The sequence below is a fragment of the Myotis myotis genome, unplaced genomic scaffold (genome assembly GCF_014108235.1).
Source record: "Myotis myotis isolate mMyoMyo1 unplaced genomic scaffold, mMyoMyo1.p scaffold_m19_p_3, whole genome shotgun sequence".
Taxonomy (NCBI): Eukaryota; Metazoa; Chordata; class Mammalia; order Chiroptera; family Vespertilionidae; genus Myotis; species Myotis myotis.
In genome coordinates, this window is record NW_023416335.1 from 135,282,193 (window position 1) to 135,309,439 (window position 27,247).

General features: G+C 39.5%; 1 protein-coding gene across 3 annotated transcripts in view; it reads right to left on the reverse strand.

Annotated features, from left to right (window-relative positions):
* Nucleotides 1–27,247, reverse strand: part of TMTC2 (transmembrane O-mannosyltransferase targeting cadherins 2) — a 398,878-nt gene that overhangs the window by 234,293 nt on the left and 137,338 nt on the right. For all 3 annotated transcript variants that reach the window (XM_036300084.1, XM_036300085.1, XM_036300086.1), the window contains exon 2: nucleotides 7,778–8,348. In XM_036300084.1, the coding sequence (XP_036155977.1) occupies nucleotides 7,778–8,348 (571 nt within the window). The remainder of the gene's footprint in view (nucleotides 1–7,777; nucleotides 8,349–27,247) is intronic.

A 27,247-nucleotide genomic window follows, 5' to 3' on the forward strand; every position in this document is an offset into this window, starting at 1 on the left:
CATGTACCTACCTCCACACCAGCTATCTCAATGCACCTCTACACTAGCTCCCTCAATGTACCTCTCTAAATTCCTGCACTCTCTGTGTCTGCCAAAACGACAGCTCAGTGGTCTCCAGGAACTTCCTATGAGTTTCCCTCTGCACAATGCACATGCTCTACCGTCCACTTTTCCTCCCCTCTCCAAATATAAATGCCTACATTCCAACTATCCTTTGAGGCCCTGCACAAAGGTCTCTGCTCCAGAATTCCCTTCCCTGATACCCTGGGCTGGAAGTAACCTCCCCTTCATCTAAACTCCCCTAGCACTCCCAACGTCGCACTACAACCCTCACTACTTTCCAGCTTGAATTTCAGTTCCATAGCTACAGGCACTGTTCTCAACTTCCTTCTACTCTTCAGTGTCTTTAAGGACAGAATTTTGTCAATTCATCTTTGAATCCCCACACTGCCAAATACAGAGTCTTGCACAAAAATGAAAATGATGATTTGTGAGACTAGATTGCTGTTCCAAGGACGAACAAACACTCTAATGCGAGCATCACCAAATCTTGTGAGGCTACCCAAATTTAAATTACTCGACTCGAGTACAGAATCCTCTTAAATTAGCTCAGCAAAGAAGCCAACCTGCAGGAATAAAATACCTTATTAATCTTTGACTTTTTCCACTGTAAAGTATTTTTGAACCTCGACTTTATTTGTGGTATTATCTGGTTAGCAGTGTTGGCAGCTGCTCAAAGTTTTAAAGGACCATAGGTCATGAATATTAAATGCTACAACTAATTTACTGGGAGGAAATCCAAATTCATTTGTAAGTGCATGACAAATAGCCCCAGTTTCAATATTGCTAGGAACTACTGTGATCAGAATCGGAGTATCTTGCTCTAACTGGATTCTCAAAAAGTCAGGTGTGAGGCAAATAAAGGGAAAGAAAACAGAAACAGGACTTGAAGTGTAGCACAGATGTTGATTGGAAAAAAACCAGAAACAGAAATATGTATCACATTTCACTCAATGCAATAGACATGAGGGTCACATCTTGAGTAAAACCATGACCCACCCTAGAAAAGGGACAAAGCCTTAAATGATAACAGATTCCACCAATGCCATCCCCAGCAGGTAATCAAATAAAAAGGCACATGTGGATTCAATGTGTAAATACCTGCAGGGTATTCGACTGGCTTTCAGGCTGTTTTATAAATGGGGAGTCACACAAAATGTCAGCTGTACAGAAGTACCACGTTTAATCTCTTCGGTGTTCAAATAGTGACAAACCAAAAACCTTCAACAGAACATTAACTCCCACCCTCAGAAACCATTCTGAAAATAAACCTTGTAAACGGTTTGGAAATATGGGGTTGTTGGCTAGTTTAGGGCTGATCACTGCATCCTGATGTGAGAAGAAAGATAATCAAGATTAACTTCACTCACATAAGCTACCTCCATCATTCACACCATGCTTAGTATTAAAATTTAAAAAGCATATTTATAATGAACAAGATATACTAACAAACAACATAGAAACAGACTCATAGATACAAAGAACAGACTGACAGTTGGTAGGGGGGAGGGGTTAGGTAGCTGGGTGAAAAAGGTGAAGAGATTAAGCAAAGGAAAAAGACTCATAGACACAGACAAAAGTTTGGTAATTACCAAAGGGAAAGATGGTGCAGGGAGGCAGAAGAAGGTAAAGGAAGAAAATATTATACTGGAAGGAGACTTGACTTGGGGTGGTAAACACACAGTACAATATACAGATGATGTACTATAGAATTGTATATCTGAAACATAAAATTTTATCAATCTGCAGGAGTTGTCACCTCAATAAATTCAAGAAAAAAATAAAAATAAATAAATACAAATAAAATAAATAAATAAGCATATTTAGAGAAACTGTTAAAAGATCAAACTAAAAGGGCTTCATTTTTCTAAATTATCTTAGGCTATTATTAGAATTGCTTAGACTGACTTTCAGATTTCCTTTAATTTTTTTTTTTATTTCCCACCTGTAACTGAATAAGTGATTATGAGGCTAATAAGGGAGGAAAAAGATGTTTCCACATTAAAACAGTTAACAGATGTTAAATAAGCACAGAAAATAGCCACTAGACAAGCAATGACTGATGTTGGGTAAGTAAGAAAAACGTTGCTTTTACTGATTTTATTACCCATGTACCTCCTGGGGCCATGAGAGACTTGTAAAAAATTTTGTGGGCAGATAAAAGTCTAACATTTATTTGCAAAGCTAGTTTAAGTATATTTCACGGGTCTTCCCTACCCCCACCCTTACTTTTTGACCATATAAAACTAAATAAGTGAAAGTCATCAAAAGAAGGCAAAAACAATCACTTGGTGAGACCTGGTCATGAAAATGTATTTTTCAACATTTTTCTGACATGCATTTCTGCCAACCCCACCTGCCAGACCTCACTTACCAGGAATGAAATCCTCATCAAATTTCACTTGAACATATCAAGCACATTATTTTTAAAATATAAATCTTAAACAAGTGTAAATTCATTAATGTACTAGTACCTACTATGTGCCAGACAGTGTGCTACATTCCAAGAATAATGTAGGAAACATTCTGAAACTAAGAAGTAGGAATGTTTTTAAATTTTGTTTACAATGTTATGAACACTAATTTTGTTCATACACATTTTAGAAGATTTTATATTTAGTGTTGTTTTTACAAATCTTATTTCATGTCATATTCAACCATATTATTTTATAAATCATATGACTGTCAATAAGCATTTAAGTTAAATATTAATTTTTTAGCATATTCAGAACAGTACCTGCCAGATATAAACACCAAATGTGTTTATTAAATACTAAATAAAATATCTACAATATGTCAGGCACTTACTATTTTTCACATACTTCATTGAAGAAAAGTATAAATTTCATATTGGCTTTGCACAACTGCAAAAACCTTATACATTGCCCTGACTGGGTAGCTCAGTTGGTTAGAATCATTGACCCTGATATGCCAAAGTTGTGGGTTTGAATCTCGGTCAGGACACATACAAAAATCAACCAATGAATGCATAAATAACTGGAACAAATCAACACCTGTCTCTCTCTCTTTCTCTCTCTCTCTCCCGCCGTTCCTCTCCCTCTAAAATAAAAAATAAAAACAACTTTTTTTTAGAAAACCTTATGTATGATACGGACATGCATATCATTTGCATGAGCCTTTTAAATAAAAAATGGCAGCCAAGAACTCTGGTCAAATTCAGCCATCCCAAGGATTTTTGTGTGGCCCAATAATAACCAACATTAAAAAAACAGATGTCATAGAAAAAATCCAGATGTCTACCTTCTCAGAAAAATCTTATAGTCTACCAAACCAAAACCTTTATTTACTTATTTATTTTTACTGCAGTAATGGGATGGAGTGGAGTACAAGTTGTAGGGCAGCACCTTCTGCCTGGCCCTGGTACACACTCGAATTTGGGGACCAGGATCTGAAAAGAGGTACAGAACCGAAACCACTGTGAAGAAAGAAGCTGAGTGTGATTGCTATGAGAAAAATATTACTGACAAAACTGAAAAAGTGGGAATCTTGCTCCTCTAGTTCTAATAAACTCAAGCTTTCAGAGGACCCTCCATTTTTAGATCTTGAGTGCTGACTGGTTCTCTAATTTGCATAATAGAGTTAAACATTTGTACACTAGAGTTTTCTGTTTATATATGTGTTATATTTTTATGAGGCAGAAAAGTTTATTTCATCTGGCAAACCCAGGATAACTATGTTGCAGAGTTGATTGGTAAGATATTTAGGATAATTATTCTTTTAAGGTTTAAAAGAACCTTCTAACTAAAGTTTTAATCCACTTCCTTCAGTCTCTTCCAACTCACCCAAGCATTTAAAATCTATATATTTAAAAAAAGAATATGGAATTTTCTATAACTTCCATATGTAATCTATGCCAGCGCTTACAAGCCCCACAGTCATGAGATTCTAAATGAAAGTTTGTGCTTAAATGTGCATGATTTGGCTTAACTAGATCTCTAATTCACTTGCTTTCAAACCACTATACATTTAAAGACAACTAGACAGTGACATCGGAGACATGGCAGTGTGAGAGATCCCCTCGGTCTCCCCCTTGATGTTTCAACAATTTAAACAGCTATAATTCAACAAAGTCTTCCCTGCTCAATGCACAAACACACCTGAGAGAATCGAGCACTGAGAAATCTAAAGGTGGGCAAGTGGGAATGAACCAGGGAGGAGAGAAGGGAAAAGCGTTGAGCTGAGCCACCTGAAGCCAGGAGCTCAAGGTAGGGCTCAGCCTGGAGAGGGGAAGAATCAGGTTTTGGCTGGCACTCCCTTCAGTCAGGAGGAGCTAAGAGATTTGGGGGACATTCCTGCAGGAGTTGGCATTATGAGCTACAGCTGAACCCAGTTGTCTGGTGGTTGGCATTCCACTCAGAGAAACCAAAGTCATGGAGCCTGGCTGCCCCTTATTCTCCTAAAGCTTGCTTCCTTCACCCTTGGTTGCAGAGTGCATTATCTGCAAATCTGAGAACTAGTACTGAGCAAAAGGCCCACTCTGTGAATGGTCTCAGGATCAGGGCAAGAAGAGAATTCCACAGAGGTCCAAGGTCACAATTACTGGAGGACAAAGCAATTTAGAAGGTGGACAGGTTATCCCAGTCCACCCTCCCCCCACGCATCATGGCTGTACTGACTGCAGTGTCTGGCAGTAGAGGACAGCACTGAGATTTCACAAATTGGAAGCCCCACAGCCCACCACGTTTGTTCATTGGCAGGGTTGGTTCCCTGGGACGGGCATTACCAGATCACAGGGGAGGCACCCACCTCCCATTTTCCATCACCCCAGGGATCTGAAAAGCCAAAGAACAAGAGAGCCAAAAAAAAAAAAAGAAAAGAAAGAAATCCTGATTCAACGCCACCTACTGGAAGATAATAGGACTTCTTTGTATCAATCTACTAGAGAAATGCCACTCATTCATAGATGCCTAGACAGAGGAAGGAATCCATCAAATACCAGGAATAACCAAGGTAGGGAGGCAGCTAAGAAAAAAAATAAAAATCTCCAGAAAATAAACTGAAAGATAAGGAAATATGTGATTTAAATGACAGAGACTTCAAGATCGAGAGGTTAATATCTAGGCCTCAGTTATGTTCAGCTCTAGGCTCAGAAAAGCAGGAAAACCAGAAGTAGTGACACCATGGCTGACATCAGGGCCAATGCACTGATCAACAACCCCTACCCTAGCACCAACAAATCGACAGAGACCACGACCTTGACCATGACGCTAACTCTCTTAGTCTTCGTAATTAATTATTTTTTCTCCTATACACTCCAACCACTAGAAATCTTTGGGAAGCCAGGTCTTTGAGCATTTGCTCACTTGTGACTCTGGGGTTGGGCCGCTTCCTAAAAATAAGCCCTTACTTTCCTTGCTGCAAACTACGGTTTGATTTCATTGGGCTTTGATGCTCACAGGCAAATGGCCCCTTTGGTCTGGCAACAACGGTAAATGGAAATTCTTTTTAAGAAACCTCAATGTTTCATAGCTTTCAAGGCTAAGTCTTGAAACACCCAGAGCTGCATCTTCAAATAGGTCAATTTTGTTGGAAAACAAAATTCTGAGTAAATTTGAAGATCAAACTGGCTTTATGGAATGATTCATGAATCAGGCAACATTCCACCAAGGTAACAGAAAGGAGCTCCAAAGACCTGTACAAAATGGAAGGCAGAAAAGATAAGGAAAGAGTGGGATTACCTCATTCTACTTTGGGGGAGAGAAACAGTCTAGAAGGCAGATTACCTCTACAGTGCTAACCAGGGAATTCCAGATTGATTGAAGTTCACATTTTTTGAGAGAGGCTGACATTGCAATTAAGTCTTGATTTGCTGAGGTGGACTTAGCACAGGTGACTCTACTCTGAACCTTTTCTTTAACAGTCCCAACCTCCATGGGATAAGAACCATGATTTAAACTTATTCTATTTATTTATATGTCAAATAAACCAAGAAAGCTTGCTATTGTTAATGACATGGTTTTAAAGGAAAAGAAAAAGATTATTCTCCCTATTCTCCCTAAAAAAATAATTAAAACTGCTTTGAAATTAAGAGCTTGACTCTCAAACCAGATGTTGTTTGCTTTTCTTTTAAGGTTTTAGCATTTAATTGAAATCACAAAAGAACTTCATTAAGCCCTTGATACTTGAGTTCTAACTGAAAGGTTAAGCTTTCCTGCAGAGAAGCATAGCAGTTAATTGCCTTCCTACTAAATAAATAAAAAATAGCCATTTTTTTAAAAAGTACAGTCAAACCTTGGTTTTCCATTTTGAACCATTCACTTCTCAACTAGACAACCCTTTCATGCTGATACCTGTATGACCAGTCTCAAACCCCATAGGTGACAAAGGAGTGAATGTGTGTGTATCAGTCAGTTTACTGTGAAACATCATGTTGTTAGCATCTCAGGAAATAGTGCGGGGAATATTCTCATGTTTTTTGCTTTTGTTGCTCCTTATTATTACTAAATTTTCATTTTTTACTGTACATTTCATGTCCTTTGTGTCGTTAAAGTGTTTATTTATAGATTAAAGAGTACATTAGACATGTACAGTATCTAAGAAAAACAGGGAATTTGCGGGTCTGGAATGGATTAATTCAATTTAATTTCTAATGGGAAAAAATGATTCGGTTTTCGAACAGCATCTGGAAGAAATTAAGTTTGAGAATCGAGGTTGCACTGTAAATGTTCTGTTTCTATTTCCTTCCATTTTTTAATTTAATTTCTTCCCAATTCAATTTCAAGCAAAATAGGGAACTGAGGAGGGAAAAGTTAGTCAATACTAGAAAACTTGACAGCTTTCTCAGGGCAAATATCCAAATCTGTAATTCCTTGCTTAAGTGTCTAAGAAGCAGAAGGAGCTGGCCTACACCATGGCCGAGGTTTGCAAACCCTGGCCACGTGGAGTCTGCATACTTAAAGCCAAAGCAAGCGAGTTTATTGTGAGTGAGTGGGGATGGGGCAATAGGTAGAAGGCACTTTCTCAAGATGTTCCAGTTTACCCAATGCCTCCGATGAACACTCTAGCAGAAAACTGTTTGGATCACTTTAAGATTATGGGATCCCAAAGTGCTTATTTGACCTTCCAACAACATTGCATTTGAAACAAATACTAAGCCCTGAAGCAAAGGCCTTAATTGGCCTCAGGGCAAAACTTATAATAACCAGTTTCTGTTTTGACTCGTCTATTCTATTACACCACAAAAAGGAAAAGGTGAATATGATTCATTGTTTAAGAATTTGAGTTCCTAGCACACTACAGAGAAGGGTTCTTTTCCATCGTCAACTCAGGAAAATAATATTAACACTGGGAAGGATTTCCCCTCTATAGTCTAGTATCTAGCTCTATTACCAGCTGTGATATATTTACAAATACACATTATGTATAGGAGGCAATGTATAGGATTAGAGTTGGAGCAGAAATTAGGAATGAATAAAAATAAATTAATTCTAAAGATGCATAATCTTTCCAAGGCAAAACCATCCTTCTACACCTCCTCTGAAATCATGAAAATAAGTAAAGAAATCTGAGAAATCAGTGACTGAAACCCAAGTTAGTAGGGAAAGGTCAGAAAGGACACTTCCACTTACTGAAGATCAAAAAGTTACTTACGTTAAATTCTCTTTGAAAAGGAACAAATTTGCCTTTTAAATGGTAAAATAGGACCAAGCAAGAGATGACTCAGAAATCCAATGCTTGAGCACCAACAATCACTTACTTTGTAAATGGTAGGTAGGATCTGTTTCATTTTCAGCCTGTGAAAGACGAAGACATCGTAAACTGCTGAGACGGCCAGAACAGTCACTCCTTGTTCCTTCCACAGCATGCTGCATCCCGCACACAGCCCTGTCCCCAGGAACCAGCCCCACGTCCTGGCTGAGTAGCCTCTGGTAGAGCAGTGTTTAATGTAGCAGAGCAAGGAGAGGAGAAAGAAGAGACTGGCCCCGACATCGGCCCGACCCACGATTCCCGCCACGGCCTCCGTGTGGATGGGGTGAGAGGCGAACATCAAGCCCGCCATGAAGGTCCAGTATCCGTCCCCAAGGAGTATCTTGGAGAAGCTCGTGAAGAGACCAGTGACTGCCGCATGCAGTAGGATATTGACAAGATGGTAGCTCCAGGGATTCAGCCCTCCGATGGCATGGTTCAGGCGAAAAGAAAGCGTGCAGAGTGGCCGGTAGGACTTGTGGCTGCCACTGTGGGTTAGAAGAGTCCCCCAGAAATCATTGTAGAAAATGTGCGTCCACGGCGTTTCTGGGAGAAGGTCCTGATTAGTCTTGATAGCACGGCTGAAAAACAAAATGTTAAAAAAATCAAATGAAAACTACAGGAAAAAAATATTAGATCATATTGGTAAGATATGATCTCCCTCCCTAGCTTTGTTGTCATGAGACTTTATGCTGGGGTTCCAGGAATGCATAATTAATGCGAATGAACTTTACATGAAGATCGAATTGAGATCCTCCCCTTATTTCTTACTAGCACCACAATTAGAGTTGTATTTCTTTGCCTCAAAAGCTTTCTTCCTTGTTTGAATGCAAGTATGTTTGAAGAATAAATGCAGAGGTTCTATCATTGATTTAAGCCTGACTGCAGAGGTTGCTAAAGAAGTGTCCTAAATATCACTTGGCATACTGACTAAAACTGCAGAGTCCAGGCCCCAGGTTGATGTGAAGCCTGAGAATATGCATTCTTTAAAAGCACAGCCCCAGCTGATACTGGTGCAGGAGATACACTAAGAGCAAGAACTAGCCCCCAAGGGAAATAAATTTTAAATAGAATATTTGTGCCTGGAGCAATGCCTCTCAAACATACACATCATCTGGGAATCTTGTCAACAGGCAGGTTCCACATTTCTAACAAATCCCCAAGTAAAATTGACTCCGCTGGTCTGTGGACCCCACTTTGAGTAGTAAGGACCTATACCAGTGATGGCGAACCTTTTGAGCTTGGTGTGTCAGCATTTTGAAAAACCCTAACTTAACTCTGGTGCCGTGTCACATATAGAAATTTTTTGATATTTGCAACCATAGTAAAACAAAGACTTGTATTTTTGATATTTACTTTATATATTTGAATGTCGTTTAACAAAGAAAAATCAACCCAAAAAAATGAGTTCGCGTGTCACCTCTGACACGCGTGTCATAGTTTCGCCATCACTGAGTCCTATACAGCTGGAGAGATGAGTAAGAATGGCTTTCCATCTATCCAAATATTGCCCCCTTCCTACACTCCAGTAAACTTCAGCCTTTACCCCTTCCGAGCTCTCACAAGACTTGGTGTCACCTACACCAGATGCCACAATGATGCACTTCCTTGTCTCTTGCTTTTGAGGACTGGTAACTCAAGGAGGAATAACCTAGTGTTCGCTGAGCACTTCCTATCTGCCAAGCCTCTGCTGGTCTCCTTGGCTATATCTTCTTGGTTAATTCTTGGAATAACTGATGAGATAGATATTATGTTATGTGCATCTCTCAAGTGAGCACATTGTGATCGAGAAAGGTAAATTAATAAAGAATCCAAATTCATAGCAATCAGAAATAACAAGGTCAAGTTTCATGGCCCATGCTCTTTCCAGTATGATGGGATCCTCAAAATATGATCCACAACCCACAAGGAGTATGTGAGAAAATACACAAACCTTGTAAACCTCTTAATGGCTATATTGGTTTTAGCATAAAATTGAAATAAATTTTAATTGTCACATCAAAGCTGGATTTCATAGATATCTACTCAAAATTAAGCTGTTAAACATTAAAAAGTCAATGTAAACATAGATATGAAGGAATCAACAGTGGATAAGGTACAATTGTGGAAGGCAGCACATAAATAACTCAGTTTGGAGGACTGGAGGATTCCGTTCTATGGCATTATACCTGCCAGAGAACAGGATGGCATCTGGGGTCTTTTGTATCTCCAGTGCAGCTATCTCAGTACTTACAGAACACAAGAGAGGGACATGAGTCAGAAGAAAGCAGGAATGAGACACTTAAGTAGAAAAGTCTTGCCTACTCTAATGCCAGGACTTTTTAAGGGGATGTGGGTGCATGAGTAGCTAAAGGATAGATGGTGGGTGGCCACTCTGAAGACCTTTACCTATAGCCACTCCACCAGTTCTGCCTTTCATTGTGAGGCAGCCATGATTAAAGGAATTTCCATATGAATTTTACCAAAAATCAGGTTGCAAAAACCCTGGCTTAAGGAGCAATGCCCGAGTCCCAGCTGTGTAATTTACTGAGTGACTTCAAAAACAAGAGTATGGAACAGATTAAAAACCCATCCTAAGTGTTTAATAGAAATAGTGAGTTAGTACTCCATTTGAAATCAATGGCTGGTCAATGCTGGTTTTCAACAGCTTCTCTAAACGGCCTCCCAATTAACCTCTCTGAGCTTCAATTTCTGTAACGATAATAGTTTTACCTTGAAATCATTTAACAAACACTTGTAATTGTCCATTTGCCTTCTATGTAAGGAAGCAGAGAACACTGCTTTGCAGATACACAGGTGTTCTGGAGACCTAGAACAAATGACATCTCAGTCCTGCTAGCTGCTACTGTGATTCTACAAAGACTGGGGTAAAACTTATAAAAAGTCCCTGATTATAGTCTGTTTGACCCACAACCTCTGAACTTGGGCACATTTGGGGGCTAAAATTAAAATAGTCTGACCTAGCTGGTTTGGTTCAGTGGACAGAGTATCAGCCTGCGGACTGAAGGGTTCTAGGTTCGATTCTGGTCAAAGGCACGTGCCCAGGTTGCAGGCTCGATCCCCGGTAGGGGGCATGCAGGAGGCAGCTGATCAATGATTCTCTCTCATCGTTGATATTTCTATCTTTCTCTCTCCCTCTCCCATTCTCTGAAATTAATAAAGATATATTTTAAAAATAATAAAAAATAAAACAGACTGATCAGTAGTTGATAATTTATCTACTCTATGTGAAACACCATACTACTCTTTCTATATCTACCAGTTGACTTTTCTAGATGCTCAATAAAAAGGCAGAAGGTCTGTTAAAATCATGTCTTAAAAAATACTCATTGTGGTAGGGATAGTTGTTTTTCCATTTCTATTCCCAGCCTTTTCGCATACTCTTAGACCTTCTGTTTTTAATGGTATATTGTCCCTAGAAAGATTTCATTTCCTACCTCCCATTGCTGCTATAGATGGTCATGTGACTAGTTTTTGGCCAGTGGAGCATAAGCAGAGTTTTATGTACTACTTCCAAAAAGTGCCCTTAAAGGGGGAAAAAAGCTTCACACTCTTCTCCTCCACCCCTACCTCCTTCCTGCTGGAGCACAGATGCAATAGCTGGGGGTCTAGCAGTCATCTTGGCCCATAAAGTGTCCTTAGGAATAGAAATCATGCCCAGCACAGCAACAGGACTGAAGGAAACTGAGTTCCTGTCTTGGTAGAACATTCCAACCCTGGGCTAACTACCTCCCCATTGCATGAGCGTGAGAAAAAAGTTGGTATGTATTTTAAACTGTGATATTTTGGGTTTTAGCTAGTGGCAACTGAACCTAGCTGTAAGTGAAATTCTTTGTTCACAGAAGACCTACTATATCACAGTGGTTTGACTTTTCCATTTTGATTTTGATTTTTACAAGTCTCCATGTATTGACTCTATATTAAATGAATTTCCATATAAACTGACTTTTAAAATATTAGAAACAGATGTTATTCTGGATCTATTAAATTAAAACACCCTGCTATGACATTCATCAAGAGTCTAACTCAGAAGTAATTGCTTAAGACTCGATGAGTTACAATTAAAATTTAAAAGAAATATGAAAAACTGTTGTCAGAGAGAGCTGACTTCAAGCAATTCAGAATGAACACCCAACTGGTCTCTGCTAAACATTAACCTAGATATTGATGTGAATTTCTCTATTATCAATGCAGAAACGCTCATACTATCCAAGTCAGGGCAGTGGAAGCTAAATAGCAAAAAATTCTGGGATAAGGCTTTGCTGCTGTAGTAAGGAAAGCTAAAAAGCAAATTCTGTTTAGGACAACACTATACCCTTTCACTGGCAGATCCATATAGGATGGAGAACCATGGTCTCCAAACCAGATTTTCTACAGGCTATTAGCTCATCACCATAATCAACTCTGTAAAGATTTTTTAAGAAAAAAGTAAAACTCATACTTTAAAAAAAAATCTGTTCAAACCTGCCAGCATTTCTTATATTTATAGCAATAAGTCTAGTAATATGAAGCAGCCAACAAGCTATACTACAAGTCTAACTCTCACAAAACAAGGGTTTTAAAAAAAGAAAATTAACAAATCCCATAATTTCACTGAGAAAAAAATTTCGATGAAGTAGAGCCCTAAATTGTCATTGTGGGGAAAAATCTAAAGGGCAAACAGTATTAATAAAACAAAAGTGGAAGGGTGAGAGAACACCTTACCCATGTGCAAAACATACTATTCAAAGGGAGACTTGAGTATGATAAAATTTTCTGACAGGTGTTACCTGCTTAGGAAGGTTTTTACTTGACTGATGAATATTATGGCAAAAGTACATGAAATAAGTTTAAATTGTACTGAGCTTTACTATATGTCATGTCACATATGCATGTCAGTGATAAGGGATACATTACACATCTCTCACATCATTTTAAGAAAGATACAGACTAAAGGGGCTTTAATAGAATCTGAATAATGTGCCAGCAAAATGAGAAGTAAAGGTAATCATTCAATACTAAGCATAATAGATTTTCATCCATTTGTGTTTTCTTATATGAGTCCAAAATGGAAATAGTAAAATCTCTTCTCGGCTAATGAAAAACCTTAATTCAAAACAAGATTTCATGCTGATATAATTTCCAAGGTTATTTCTGTGAATTGGGACTGAAATTTAGGAAGGCACTAAGAAATGAGGAAATCTTCCACTGCAGGAAAGGTAAAGAAATCAGAGCAGCAGATCTGAAGGAGAAACCACTGGAAGCAGAATTCTCCAGGGAACACATGACTGGCACTGTCCTTGGAAGCACAAAGGTCCCGTCTCTCAGATCTTCACGGAGTTCTTGCCCCATGTCCCCTTTTGTTCATTTGTGGCTCTTTGTTTTTGCTGCCTTGTGATTTTCCCCTTAGGAAATGCTGGCAAAGGCCAATGCTATTGTGAAACATGAATGATGTGACTGCCATCCCAACTGTCCTCATCTGGGTTTCTCTCACTGCTATTTTTTCTGTCCATTGACCTTTGCAGTCACAAGCGCCCACATAAATGATGACCACTGGTCCTCTGAGCAGGAAGGAGGCTCAGACTCTTCAAACATCAAGTGGCACGCTCATGAAAAAGAGCACAATCCTGAAGCCAAGTGCACTACATGAAGTTCAAGCTATGACACAGTGGACAAACAGAGTTACTTCACCTCCCCATACCTGTTTTCTCATCTTTAAAATAAAGATATTAACTGTACTTGCCATATGGGATCATTGCGAGGAGTAAATGAGTCAGTAAACAAGAAGTACATTGTTATACGTAACATAATGTGTATATGTAATATATGTAACACACGTTAGCTGCTGCTATTATTATTATCATCAGCAGCACCAAACAATTGATGCTAGCCATCAGTGGAAACTATAGTGCTCATTTATCATGTTCATAGCCTTCAAAATCTATGGGTCATGGTCATGAGTACTTCACTTAAAATTCCCTTAAGCTTTAATGACCCTCTCAGAACATGATCATGACCATGTGTGGAGCTTTATTTTTGGTCTTTAACACATTACTGTTTTCATTCTCCTATCTTTTGACTACCTCTTTCTAACTCTCTAACTCCTTAGCTAGTCTCCCCTTCACACTTTTCACCAAATGTGGATGTCTCTCTCCTAGTTCTGTCCCCTGACCTTCTTTGTCTCTACACTTTCCACCTCTGTGGTCAGTTCTAACACCTGCTACTCAGGAGATGCCTCCTCCATCTGTACCTCAAGCTTGGATGTTGCTCATAAGGCTGCACTTGTAATTGCTCAGGTGATATCTGCACCTGACTGGGGAAAAGAGTAATGAAATCCTCGTTCGTCTACTAACAAAAGGTGTGTTACCTTTGGCCCGTTAGCTTCTCTAAAGCTCAGCTTCCTTACGATGGTTGGTGGATAATAATAATGCTGCTTCTCACAAATTGTTGTGTTAGCAATCAAACAAGGAAACGTTAACTTAAAATGTTTGCCATTTACTTAGTCTTGTAAATTTGTAACAGAAACTCGCTGTTTTTTTCGGACCTCTTCTTCTAGTTAACAGTCTCCTGTCTTTCCTTTTGAAAACAGCTCACATCCACTCTCAGTCCATGTGGATAGGGTGAGGCTACCCTGACCTCATGATGAAAGGTCAGCAAATGACTTGCCGGTTAGTGTACTATATCCCCCATCCTCATTCCTGGCCACACAATTGATTTAGCAGCTAGCCAGGCCAATCAAAGTCAAGAGAGCCCCAATAATCTACTGGAAGAAAGAGGTCATCCTCTTTTGAGGACAAGATGAAATCCTAGAGCTACTAGAACATTCTCTGAAGACAGAGCCTGCCTAGGAATGAAGCCAACACAAAAGAACTCAGATCAATTACCAAAGAAGCAATTCCTGGTGCAGCTGGATCCTGTCATGCCTGAAGCAAGCACTGTTGAATAAGCCAGTAAATGCCCTTTACTCATAAGCTAGCTTGAACTGCTGACATCCACAGTCAAAAGAGTACTAAATAATACAGCACTGTATAACTATCAAGTAATATTGTTAGTTGCCCTTTCAGTAAGTTTGAATCCAAATAACTTTCCTCACAAAACATCTCCCTTGTCATACCAGCTAACTTTGCTTTTCTACTACCCTCATTCAGGCTTTCATTATTTCCCACCCGCACTGCTTTGCATGCTGAAATTGCCTGTTCATTTTCTTTTTTCTCTCATTAGGATGTTAAGTCCCCTCAGGGAAAGAATTATGCCTTATGCTTCCTCCCAGTGCCCAACACATATCAGGTACATAATAAATATTTGGTAAACTGAACTAAACAGCTATCCCTGCCTGCTTGCATTCCACCTTTGATCCACTGCACACATGCTATGTATAGAGAAACTTCCTGAAATATAAGGCTAACAGGTCTTTATTTATCTTTTGGAGACTAGCACACAGTAGTACTCAATATATGTTTGATAAACTGAATTCTAATTAGAAATGATTCATACTGATCGGATGCACTCACCTTTTAGAAAAAGTCGACATTTTTTTAAGTTTATAGTGAAATATCACTTTCCCCTAAAAGTGTACTCACTCTGAGTACTAACCTCTGCTCACCCAATAATAATTAACTGTAAAAAACCATCAGGTTAACTGGCTTACCCAAATGTCTTTGGCACTCATTTGCCACTTAACCTATAATCTTTTAATTAGAGTCCCTCTTTAGGGATAAGTCATTATATTTTGAAAACTTCACTTAATATGCAAATACTTGGCTAGCATGGTAGGGGAATGAGAGAAATACTGTAACATCTAGAGTTTGTCTTAGTTTGGAAATAAGCAATGTATTTCAAATTCCTAGAGGCCCTTCAGGTAGAGCAAGTACATTTCAGCACAGGGTGCTAGACTGTTGGGAGACAGTGTTAGGTTTCCAGTTCCCAGAGGAAATGAAAATCTTTAAGCTCTAACCATGAATCTATCATGACACCTATAACACTTTACTAAACTTACTTTTTTCTATTTTAAATCTCCCCCTACTAGACTGTAAATGCTTCCATGGCAGAGATGATAACTTCCTAAACAAAGAACACTTAAAAAAGTTAAATTGTTGCCATATAGATATTAAATGAAAAGAAGCCACAGGAAATAACCAAGACCCTGTGGTCACACATCCAAGGGTCAGAGCTCTCAAGTAACTGTAAGGAAAGGAGTATTCTCATAGACCCTTCCCTCTATCTCTGCAGGAGTTTTTCCTAGAAGATTCTGATTAAATGTGGTCCCTGCTTCAGCTAAACTAAGCTCCCGGAGCACAGCTCCTGGGAGACGGACCTCTCGGAGAGCTTTCTGGATGAGGAAGCACTCTCTTCACCCCAAGTCTAGAATTTACCCAACACTCTTCTCTTAGTGGGAGAAAATGAGACGGAGAAATCTTGGTTAAATATGTTTAAAGTATCTTTAGTTCCTCAGATAAATTAAAGCTGTCATTTTCAGATTTCTATGGGAAATATATATAAAAATTTCCCTCTGGCCCTGAAAACTAATTAATAATCAATTCAAAAGAAAGCTGATCATTTAAAATTAAAACTTCAGTTACCTAAAGATATTTTGAAAAGTATTTACATGAAAAGCATTTTGCAAGATTAAAGCAAAAACTAACATGAGATTATCAGAAAAACCATACCCCAAGCATTTAATTTCACTGATTAAAGGAATCCTCTGCCTTAATGTTTACCTGTTTCACTGAAAATAATTTCCATTGCCTTGCAATTTGCATGATGAAATACAATATTAGTATTTCCATATAATTTGCTCATTATATCCATATTATGTCATCCTAACATTAATAAAAAATGTGATTATCCAAATGCACCTCCTCCTCATTGTGCTAAATTTAATCAGAATTCTCAACTTAAACACTTAATGAAAATATCTTTATTCCTAAATCTCCAAACTTGAAATCAGTAACCACTAGGAAAGATACTATGAAGATTTTTCACTCCCAAAATTTAACTCAAGTATAGGAATCACGTTAGTACACTATGTAGTTTATGGATTTCAATCAGCTTCATAAGTTTTCATAAATTCACAATCTACAAAAAGGTGATTTAAAGAAAATTTTTTACATCTCATACTATTGCCTTTACGATACACTGTAAAGTATGACTTGGTTCTTTACATTTTTCTATTTTAAAATAATTACAAACGTTTAACTGTTTTTGAATAAAAGAAATGAGTATCAGATTGTAGTCTTTTTATGAAATTCAAAGCCTTCAAAAATGAACGGGCTCTATCAGACACCAGATTTCAAGTGAGAAATACAAGCATTAACCATGAAGATTCAAAAACACCATTTTTTTTGTTTTCAAATTCAGGGTTATTTTTATTTTTTAAATCTTTATTGTTGAAAGTATTACATATGTCCTCTTTTTTCTCCCATTGACCCCTTATAGCCCGCTCCCCCTCAACCTCGCCTCAGGCCTCCACTACCCTATTGTCTGTGTCCATGGGTTATGTATACAGGTATACAAGTTCTCTGGCTGATCTCTTCCCACCTACCCCCGCCTTCCCTCTGAGATTTGACAGTGTGTTCCATGCTTCTATGTCTCTGGATCTATTTTGTTCCACAGTTTATTTTGTTCATGAGATTCCACATTTAAGTGAGGTCAAGTGATACTTATCTTTCTCTGCATGATCGAACACCTACTTTGTGCAAGGTCTTGTTCTATGTGCTTTTACAGAATCAAAGAAGACACAATCTTTGTGCTTAAGGATTTGATTATCCAAGCACACTCTACATAGGTAGGCATGGCAAGGTGAGAGTATACCTCTTCAGCTACAATACTTGCCTTCTTGCATCAATGTGCTATGTAAATTTTAGAGAGGATCTACTACAGTACAAGGTAGTTTTCCCAACTACACAAGGATTACCTCATTTTTTAAAATCACAGCCTCGAGGAGGGATCATCATCTTCACTTAAGGGAAACAGGGAGAGTATCTCCTGGAGATGGCCACTGCCTGTGAACCCACTAAGGGTGCTCAGCCTGAGCACTGCCAGACCACGAAATTGGGGGTAGGCGGTGGGGGGCAGAGAAAATTTAAAACGAGACACTAACATGCTCTGAGAGAACAGGCGTTGGGGGTAGGAAGACATTCATGTAGCATTATCCAGATGTTTGGCTTCTCTGTTAGCCTAACTCCTGTCTTCTCTGAATTAAGTCTTAACCAAGTCACCTTTCTTTATCCATGCCTCTCCTTCAGCCAAAGAGAAGAGCCAAGAAGCTTCTTTTAGCCAAATGTTTGCAAAGATCCTTTGTCTTTTCTACTTAAAATTTTCCACATGTTGCCCATGCATCCCTCACAGGTATTCATGTTATAATAGCATCTTGCATTTGTCTCATGCTTTTACATATTACAAAATGTGCTCATGTGCATGATGATCCTGAACCCTTGTCAGCACCCTGGGAGTAAGCGGATGTGAACAGATGCGGACGTGAGAAGCTGAGTCCTGCCTGAGACAATCGCAGCAGAAGATCTGAGCCGCCCACACAGAATCAAAATCCCAGTCCTCATGGGAAGAAGAAATCTAGACATGGAGACACTAGCGGTATGTGCACCAAAAAGACCATGTAAGGTAGCCATCTGCAGGCCAAAGAAAGACCTCAGGGGAAACCAAACCGGCTTACACCTTGACCTGGAACTTTTAACCTCCAGGACTTTGAGAAAATTAATTGTCGTTGTTTAAGCCACCTAATCGGTGTGTTTTGTTCCGGCAGCCCTAACAAACAAATATGCCAAAGAGACCATCATATACAATTATACACTCTATCCTGTTTATCCTTCAGAGTTTCAGGGAAACTAGTTTTCACAAAAAAGCCAAATTTCTCCAATGCTATGTTGGGTGTTCTGTTTTTTTATGACAGTGGTTGGTTGAACTGCTGTGTGAATAGTAAGAAAGTTTTAAGAGATATCTTATTCTTACTGCTGCCAGGATGTATCTATGTCCTCTACCAGAGAAAAAAAAACTTTCCTGACCGTGTCAATGGGGCAATAATGCTAATTAAACACACGTAATAAAATACTAGTGCTACTTCATACTTGCACTGAAACTGACAAAGCTTACAAAGCACACAGATGTGATCTCATTTTATCCTCACAAAACTGCTATAAAATATCAACCCAGAGGTGCAGGGATTAAATTAAAGAAGAGCACAAATTAGTTAGACACAGAGAAAGACCGTGAACACTGTTCTCCAGCCTACTCCATTTAACCTTAAAAGCAACTCTGTTTCTCCACGCGGACAATAAATCTCCAATAAGAAGTGTTTGTAAGACAATTTGAAAGTAAAATCCTAGTCTATTATTGCATTTTGTCTGGAACCCATATATCTGCCCTCAAGACTCAATAAAGCTATAAAAATGCTTTGTGCCATATTCTTTTAATTTCTGCAATTCAAAAAGAAAGTCTTCTTTTAACACTAAGGAGTCTTGGAAAACCTGAGTCAAAGGAAGGTGTTAGTTGCCTTCCAGTGACGTGTGGAGAAGGCAGCTTTATGAAAGCCAAAAACGAACCTACAATTTCATGTTGCAAAATATAATAGAAAACATATTCTGGAAGAAATTCTGCTGCTTGCATCCCTTTTCAACTATAAAATAGTTACACACACACATGCATCTGAGAAAGATCAGACTTTGAACATATTGCAGCAACACACACGCACAACAAGGGGAGTTTCACCAGGGTTGCCTGTGATGACAGGATACACAGACATCCCTACAATAAAATCAGCCTCACAGCTAAATCAGAGAGTCTTTTTGGACACAAGAATATACGAGCCCTGATGAAAAACAGATAGGCAAGGAGGAAAACACTCCAATTTAAAACTAACACAGATGAGCCTACCCAAAGTACCCAAACATTTGGTCCACAAACCACCAGCAACACTCTTAATTTGTCAATGGAAGGCAAGAGATATTTCATCCAAGAATAAGGAGAGAAAGGGACATTAACTCCGCCATTAAAGTGTATGGGCATTCCAATATAAAATACTTTCTAATACAGATGTCATTCACTGAATGGCAATCAAGAAATAAATTAAACTTCAGGGAGCTGTGTCGCCCTTTAAATAAATCACATTGTAGGCACTCAAAATACATATGCTGAATGTTAAATGAAAACTTATCAGTTCACTCAGATCTCATGTGATGAACAAATTATGAAGGACCAACGTGTCCCTTTTAGCATCTTAAGGTTGGTATATTTTATACTTTTGCTAACCCTCAAATTCTCAAACTTAGAACAGTGGGATATGTGGAGTGTCCTCTTTAGAACTCCATATCTATGGCCATTTAATCACCTAACCTCCATGACACTGGAAATCCCTAAACCAGACCACAGATCATTTTTATTCAATCTTGACCACCACTGTCTTTACTACACATCATTTCTGTCACACTAGCCATTGCCAATAAAAGAAAATACTTTCAACATATAAGTAACTGTGCTAACTAAATAAATTAACAAAGCATGGAAGAATAAGCAGAACCTAAGTTTGAGGATGGAAAATGGTATTCAATCAAAGAAATCTAAGCATAACTGATATAACTTTTCACTCCAATCTGTATGGGGGAAAATACTATATTCATCTTTCATCTGAAGCAACTCCTGAAATCAATGTTAAGTGTTACTAAACACACACACTCCACACTTTAGAGTTAGCCAAGTCTTGATTTGAATTCTTCCTCTTGAACTTACTAGCTATATGATTCAGTTTTCTAGTGAAGATAAAACTCCATAAGACAAGCACACACAGTAGGCGCTTAATGAATGATTGTAAGTACAATGAATCACCTCCCTTGTCTTCCTAGATTCCATAAAAGAGTACTTTTTTTTTTCTGAAATGTCAGTCAATATCACTACAGCTCGCATTCAGTTATGGTGTCATTTATCATTTCTCTTAGCATGTCCTCCAGGACCTCTGTTCCTCCCTCCCCCAGTGCTCCGACGTGAAACTGTGCCTGTTTTAATCATAAATTAAGGCCATTAGCCAATCTAAGAGCTCAAGAATGATGTTCACAGCAGTCTAAATCATCTGGGAGGGTGGATGACAGCAAGGTTAAGTGAGGGGATCAAAAAGCATAAGAGAAAGAAGGAAGAGTCACAGGACTTATGTCAGAGTGCACAGCCTAATTAGGACATTCTGGGAAGCCGCTTCATTGGAAGGACAACAGTTGCATACTACTGAAGAAGCCAGGCTTGGTATTTCTTTTTGACTAAAAAACATCCATCCTAACAAAGACACTATAATTAGATTGGAAAACTAATATTTTTAGCTGTCTAAAGCCTATTTTTTCTTGCACAAAGTTAAAAAAGAATTACTCCATGCATTTGCAATCACACACACACACACACACACACACACACACACACACACAGCAATATGGTTCAAAAATAGCAGGTTCTTAAAAGCATGACACTATTTATTAAACCTTTTGTATCTTTGCTAATAAAAAAAAGGCAACATACATTTAAAAATACCCTCTTTACAGTCTTCATCTAAGCCAACTCTATGCAGGTGGACAGTAAATGGGCTATAATTTGTGATGGCCCAGATTGGAGTCTAGAAGAGTTTAAAATCAGAAATGTGATCACTTTGTGAGAAAAGGCAATGTCATGCACTCTATCATGGTCACTCTACTCACAGGAGATGGATTTTCACATTGAAAAACTAACATTAAAAGTTGCCTTGGGGAGGATAACAAAATAGGCATCCCCAAATGCTCTATCGGCCCTGTCTTCTAATGGTTTCTTTTCTGAAGGCGTCCTGGAGAGAAGTTCAATCTTTCTAATGGGAATATAACTGTACTACAACTCTCCAAGGGCATTTACCACTTTAAAAAGGAACTCTAAACTCTGCTGTCTTTAAAAGGCAAGGAGGTCACTGGGAAAAGTCATTTTTCAAAGCTCCAGTGAACTGGCACTCTGCTTTGCTTTCAGCCACAGAGATAAGGCGTGCAGTCTTGGTAACAGAATCGCCTTTCTTTAATTTTTAATGCCTGTCCATTTCAGGGCTCCCAGGGGGAATCAATGACTTACTCATGGCATCATAAATAGCTTGGACTGTGTGTATGCATGTGTTTTAACAAAGCAAGAAGCAACTGCTTTGTTCCTTTGTTCCATCCATCAACTATTCATTTTTGGTGAACATTTGATAAAGGCTACACAAGTACAACATAAAGGCATCTTCCTATCCATCCCAAAAGGAAAGAAAAATAATAATCTCGTCATTGCCACCCCTCACAATTTACGAGAAAACAAAGCTCCTAGAAGGGTAGACACGTGTTTTTTATTTCCCACTCTGAAAGCGCACACAGGTATAAGCATGTTCAAATGGCAGTGAATTCATCTGGAATGTGAAAGACCATGGGGTTCACACATATAAAGATCAACAGTTGTTTTAGAAATTAACTACACCACATCTTAAACTTCTACACAAGTTCTAAACTGATCCAGGTGTTATCATCAGGGTAGAAACAGATGCAGTGTTAACACATTAAGCTGTGAATCCAACTCCAACCCTGCTTAATGGGCTCCACATGCTGAAAATGATCATCATGGTAGGAAGTGCACTCAACCATAAGCCTAGCTTTCAAACAAAACAAGAGTTTCATTATCTACATTATGCTCACACACAACTACTCCGGGACTAACAGTGTTTGTACATGGATTATGGTGCATTAATAATTTTGAGGGCGGGAAAAGATATTGGGAGATTAATGCACCATCAGCACAACAAACCCACGGTTGTCACAGGGGTGTTGACAGCATTTCAGTAGTGCTGTCACCACAATAAAGTCGATGCTGGTTGCACAAGCCTGTCTCATCCTGTGATTCTATCTGGAATCCCAAAGTGGCTAGAGGAGGTGAGAAGAATGATGGGGAAGTTTATATAATAACCACCACTACTTTATGTATAGAATTTTCTAGTTTTCGAAATATTATGATTTACATCATATGATGTCACAAATGCTTTCCCCATCTTCTTAGTGAAAAAATAAAGGCTCCCATCCAAGATCACAGAGTGAGGGAGGAGAGAAATTAGGGAAAAACAGTTCTGCTACTGCTCTAGTGTCTCCAGTCATGAAATCTCTGCACTGGGGAGCTCTTTGCCCCCATTCCATTTACAAAAGACAAAACAAACAAAATACAAAAACAAAAAAACAACAACCCTGGGTTATTCTAGAAGACTAATGCACAATAAAGGAGCACAAGTGTGTTTCAGTCAATTCCCTTTGGCCCACCCCATTTCTTTTGCAACTAACAGCATTGACTAAAAGGTCTAAATGGTGCTAAATTAGTGCAGTATACAGGAAAGCTGTCTGGGAGGGAAGGGATTTCACCATGGAGCGTTCCACATCTATTGACTTTTCTATTGACCCAAAAGCCTTACACTCTTTTAAAAACTTCAAAAACAGATGATTAAAGTAATACCAGACTATTCTTTACAGTTTTTCCTCTTCCAGAATTCAACTCTGAGAAAAATTATTTTTTTTAACTCTATTGAGAAGTCACCACTGTATATGTCTTGAATTATTTAATTTTTACATCTATCCTTATTTCCTAAACTTCAGCCTTAGCACTTATTTTGCATCAAGCAGACTTCAGTAGATGGTTAACCCCAAGGCAAGCCAGCTTCCAGTATAACTCACATTTAGAACAAAAGGTGCTGTTATGACAAGTAAGCAACACCTATCAAATCATATCCCAAGAGGGGCTTCAAGAATAGGTATTAAGAGCTTCTGTCAAAAGATCATTCTGAAAACTGGCCTTCTATATTTATTCTAACATCGACTTAATTTGTCCTTTTTGACTAACTTATATATTATACAGATTTGAAACTAAGTGAATCTGAGGATGAATAGAAAAAGAAATGATGGCAGAGAAGCAGTAGGGAATTTGGAGTAGGCCTGTGAGAGAGAACACACACAAAGTCCCAAGCTTTCCTGTGTCAACGATGGAGGAATGGGGGCAGGTTTTGTTTCTCTGTCCTCTGGCTTGTACTTACCACTACAAGAACTAAAGCTAGTTCATTGTAATAATTGGCAAAAAGGGTGAATTATAACTCCAAACATAGATATTGGTGTCTGTTTTAGTTTTCTATCATAACTGTAATGAATTACCACATACTTAGTGGCAAAAACAGTAAATTAATTATCTTACATTTCTGGAGGCCCTAAGCCCCAAAATGGCTTTCACTGGGCTAAAGTCAAGGTATTAGCAGGATTTTACTCTTTCTGGAGGCTCTAGAGAGGATAACAGCTCCTTGTCTTTTCCAATTGACAGTAGCCATTTCTTGACTCATGGGCTCTTCTCCATCTTCAAAGCCAGCAATTGCTTACATCCTTCAACCTCTGCTTCCAATTTCTCTTATTCGGCTGACTCTGGCTCTCGTGCCTCCCAATTTCCATTAGAACAACCCCTGAGATTGCACTGGGCCCACCCAGAAAAAAACAAAAAACCACAGAATAATCTCCCATTTAAAAATCCTTACCTTTATTACATCTGTAAAGTCCTTTTTTGCCATGTAAGATAACATATTCATAGATTTTTATTTTGCCTACCAGTGTCCCTTTTTGCTAGGCTTACTCAAGTATATTAACAAGGTTATCAAAATAATTTCCTCACTAATATATACAAAGTACTCATCTCCATAGGCATGCAGAAGCAAGAATCAACAGTTGGTATGTGCATATAAATGAATGAAAATTACCAGCATATATTTTCTACTATATTACCAAAGGAAAATATGACACACTGCCGGATCAGCACACAGATAAAACAAAGTAAAATGAAGAATATGCTGAGCCAGGCCAGCATGGCTCAGTGGTTGAGCATTGACCTATGAACCAAGAGTCACAGTTTGGTTCTCGTTCAGGGCACATGTACAAGTTGGGGGCTCAACCCCCACAGAGGGGGCGTAGCTGACTGATGATTCTCTCTCATCATTGATGTTTCCATCTCCCTCCTTCTCCCTTCCTCTCTGAAATCAATAAAAATATATATGTATATTTATATATATAAATATTTTTTTTAAAAAAAAAGCTGATATGTAGAATAAAGTCCTGAAGCTTTTCCTGATTTGAGAGAGAGGCACAATTTTTATAGCAGAGCTTTCATCACTCAAAATTCCTTCTAAAATCCTTCCTGCATCTCAAGTACAATCTAGAAAACTAGAAATTATAATTAGGTAAGTGGTCAGTCAGTTCATGGTTATGAAGTTCACACATATCATATTATATCCAGCGATAATATTCAAGATACTAACAACTGCTTCAGAATGGGAACAGGCTATAGTGCTAGAAGAGGGTGTTATAGGGCCTCTGCTATGTTTAGTGTTAAACCTTAAGTAGCTGGATGTTGGGGAAATCCAGGTGATCTCAGGTGAGCACACAGAATGGTCAAGGAAGAGGAGAGCTTCAAGGGGGTGGTATGTCCTGCTGCAACTGCCACACCAGTGAGAACTGGCTATTACAGCCCCAAAAGAACTAATAGAGTTGGTCACAGATTGCCACAGAGAGTATGTATGCATCATTACATTTCTATTTAGGGAAATAAAGTGAGATGGAAAAGAATCTCTATTTAGGGGGTGGGGGGAGGGGGTTTGCAGATACCATTTTAAGCAGGGAGGAATGACAAGATTAACAGTGCAGTATCCAAACAGATCCTATCAGGATGGAATGACCAATAGAAGTAAACAAAGTTAAGTTTTATAGGAATAAGGATTATTTCATAAGACCTAAAGTTGGGCCCAAAGCCAGCAGCAACAGGACGGGAAGATATGAGTCAGCAACATACAGATGGAGAAACACTTGGAGACTTTAGAAAAAAGGAAGACTCAGTGAGTCAGTGTGACGTAGCCACAAACACACACACACACACACACACACAAATATCAAATACAAACTCAGACTACAATAAAAACAAAACATTATATAATCAAAATGTAAGAGGATGATAAGTTTCTTCAAAATACTGAAATTGCCTCATACCAAAGAAGGATTAGACTTGATCTATACATATCATGAAGACAGACTGAGATCATGTAATTACTACCAGCTAGATGTTGAGGTATACAGAAAAACTTTAACTGTTGTATATCTAGTGATAGAGCATGTCATCTGCTCAGGGGTTAGTGATTCTCCATCACTGGAAATCCACAAAGAGAGGCTACATGATTATGATAGAACTAGAGGCCCAGTGCACAGATTTGTGCATATTGAAAGGAAATTAATTAGAAGAAATATTTTAACATCGCTAGTCACCCTTTCTCTATAATAGAAGTGTCAACCAAATTCACAATTGACAATGACAGATCGAAACACATACATGCAAATGGCGCCAGCAAGAGCTTTATATGTATATGTGCAAGTCAACTTAGCAATACACACACACACACACACACACACACACACACATATACATATACTAGAGGCCCGATGCACAAAAATTTGTGCACTCGGGGGGGAGGGGGGGTCCCTCAGCCTGGCCTGTGCCCTCTTGCAGTCTGGGACCCCTCAGGAGATAACGACCTGCTGGCTTAGGCCTGCTCCCAGGTGGCAGAGAGCAGGCCCAATCCCTAGGTGCAGCCCCTGGTCGGGCTCAGAGCAGGGCTGATTGGGGAGTTGGGGCGCCGCCCCCTGTCATGCACAGAGCAGGGCGATCAGGAGGTTGTGATGCCACCCTCAGTCACACTCAGGGTAGGGCCGATTGGGGGGTTGGGTCACCATCCCCTGTCACACTCAAGGCAGGGTCGATGGGGAGGTTGTGGCGCCACCCCCTGTCACGCACAGAGCAGGGCCAATCAGGGGGTTGAGGCACTGCTCCCTGTCACTCACAGAGCAGGGCCCATCAGGGGGGTTGGGGCTCTGTACCCTGTCACGCACAGGGCAGGGCCAATCAGGGGGTTGGGGAGCTCACCCCTGTCATGCACAGAGCAGGGCCAATCAGGGGGTTGGGGAGCTCACCCCATCACACACACAGTAGGGTCCATCAGGGGGTTGAGGAGCTTCCCCCTGTCACTCACGGAGTAGGGCCGATAGGGGAGTTGGCGCACCGCCCCCCGTCACACAAAGAGCAGAGCGGATCAGGGGGTTGGGGCCCCACCCTCTATCACCCACAGAGCAGGGCCGATCAGGAGGTTGGGGCGCTGCCACTGTCACACTCAGGGCAGGGCCAATGGGGAGGTTATGGCTCTACCCTGTCACACACAGAGCCGCAGGGCGATCAGGAGGTTGGGGCACCTTCCCCTGTCACGAACAGAGCAGGGCAGATAGGGAGGTTGAGGCCCCGCCCCCTGTCACACACAGAGCCTCAGGGCGATTAGGGGGTTTGGGCACTGCCCCCTGCCACGCTGATCCCGGTCCCGGGAGGCCTCTCAGCTCCGCTGATCCCGGTGCTGGGAGGCATATTACCCTTTTACTATATAGAATAGAGGCCTGGTGCATGGGTGGGGGCTGGC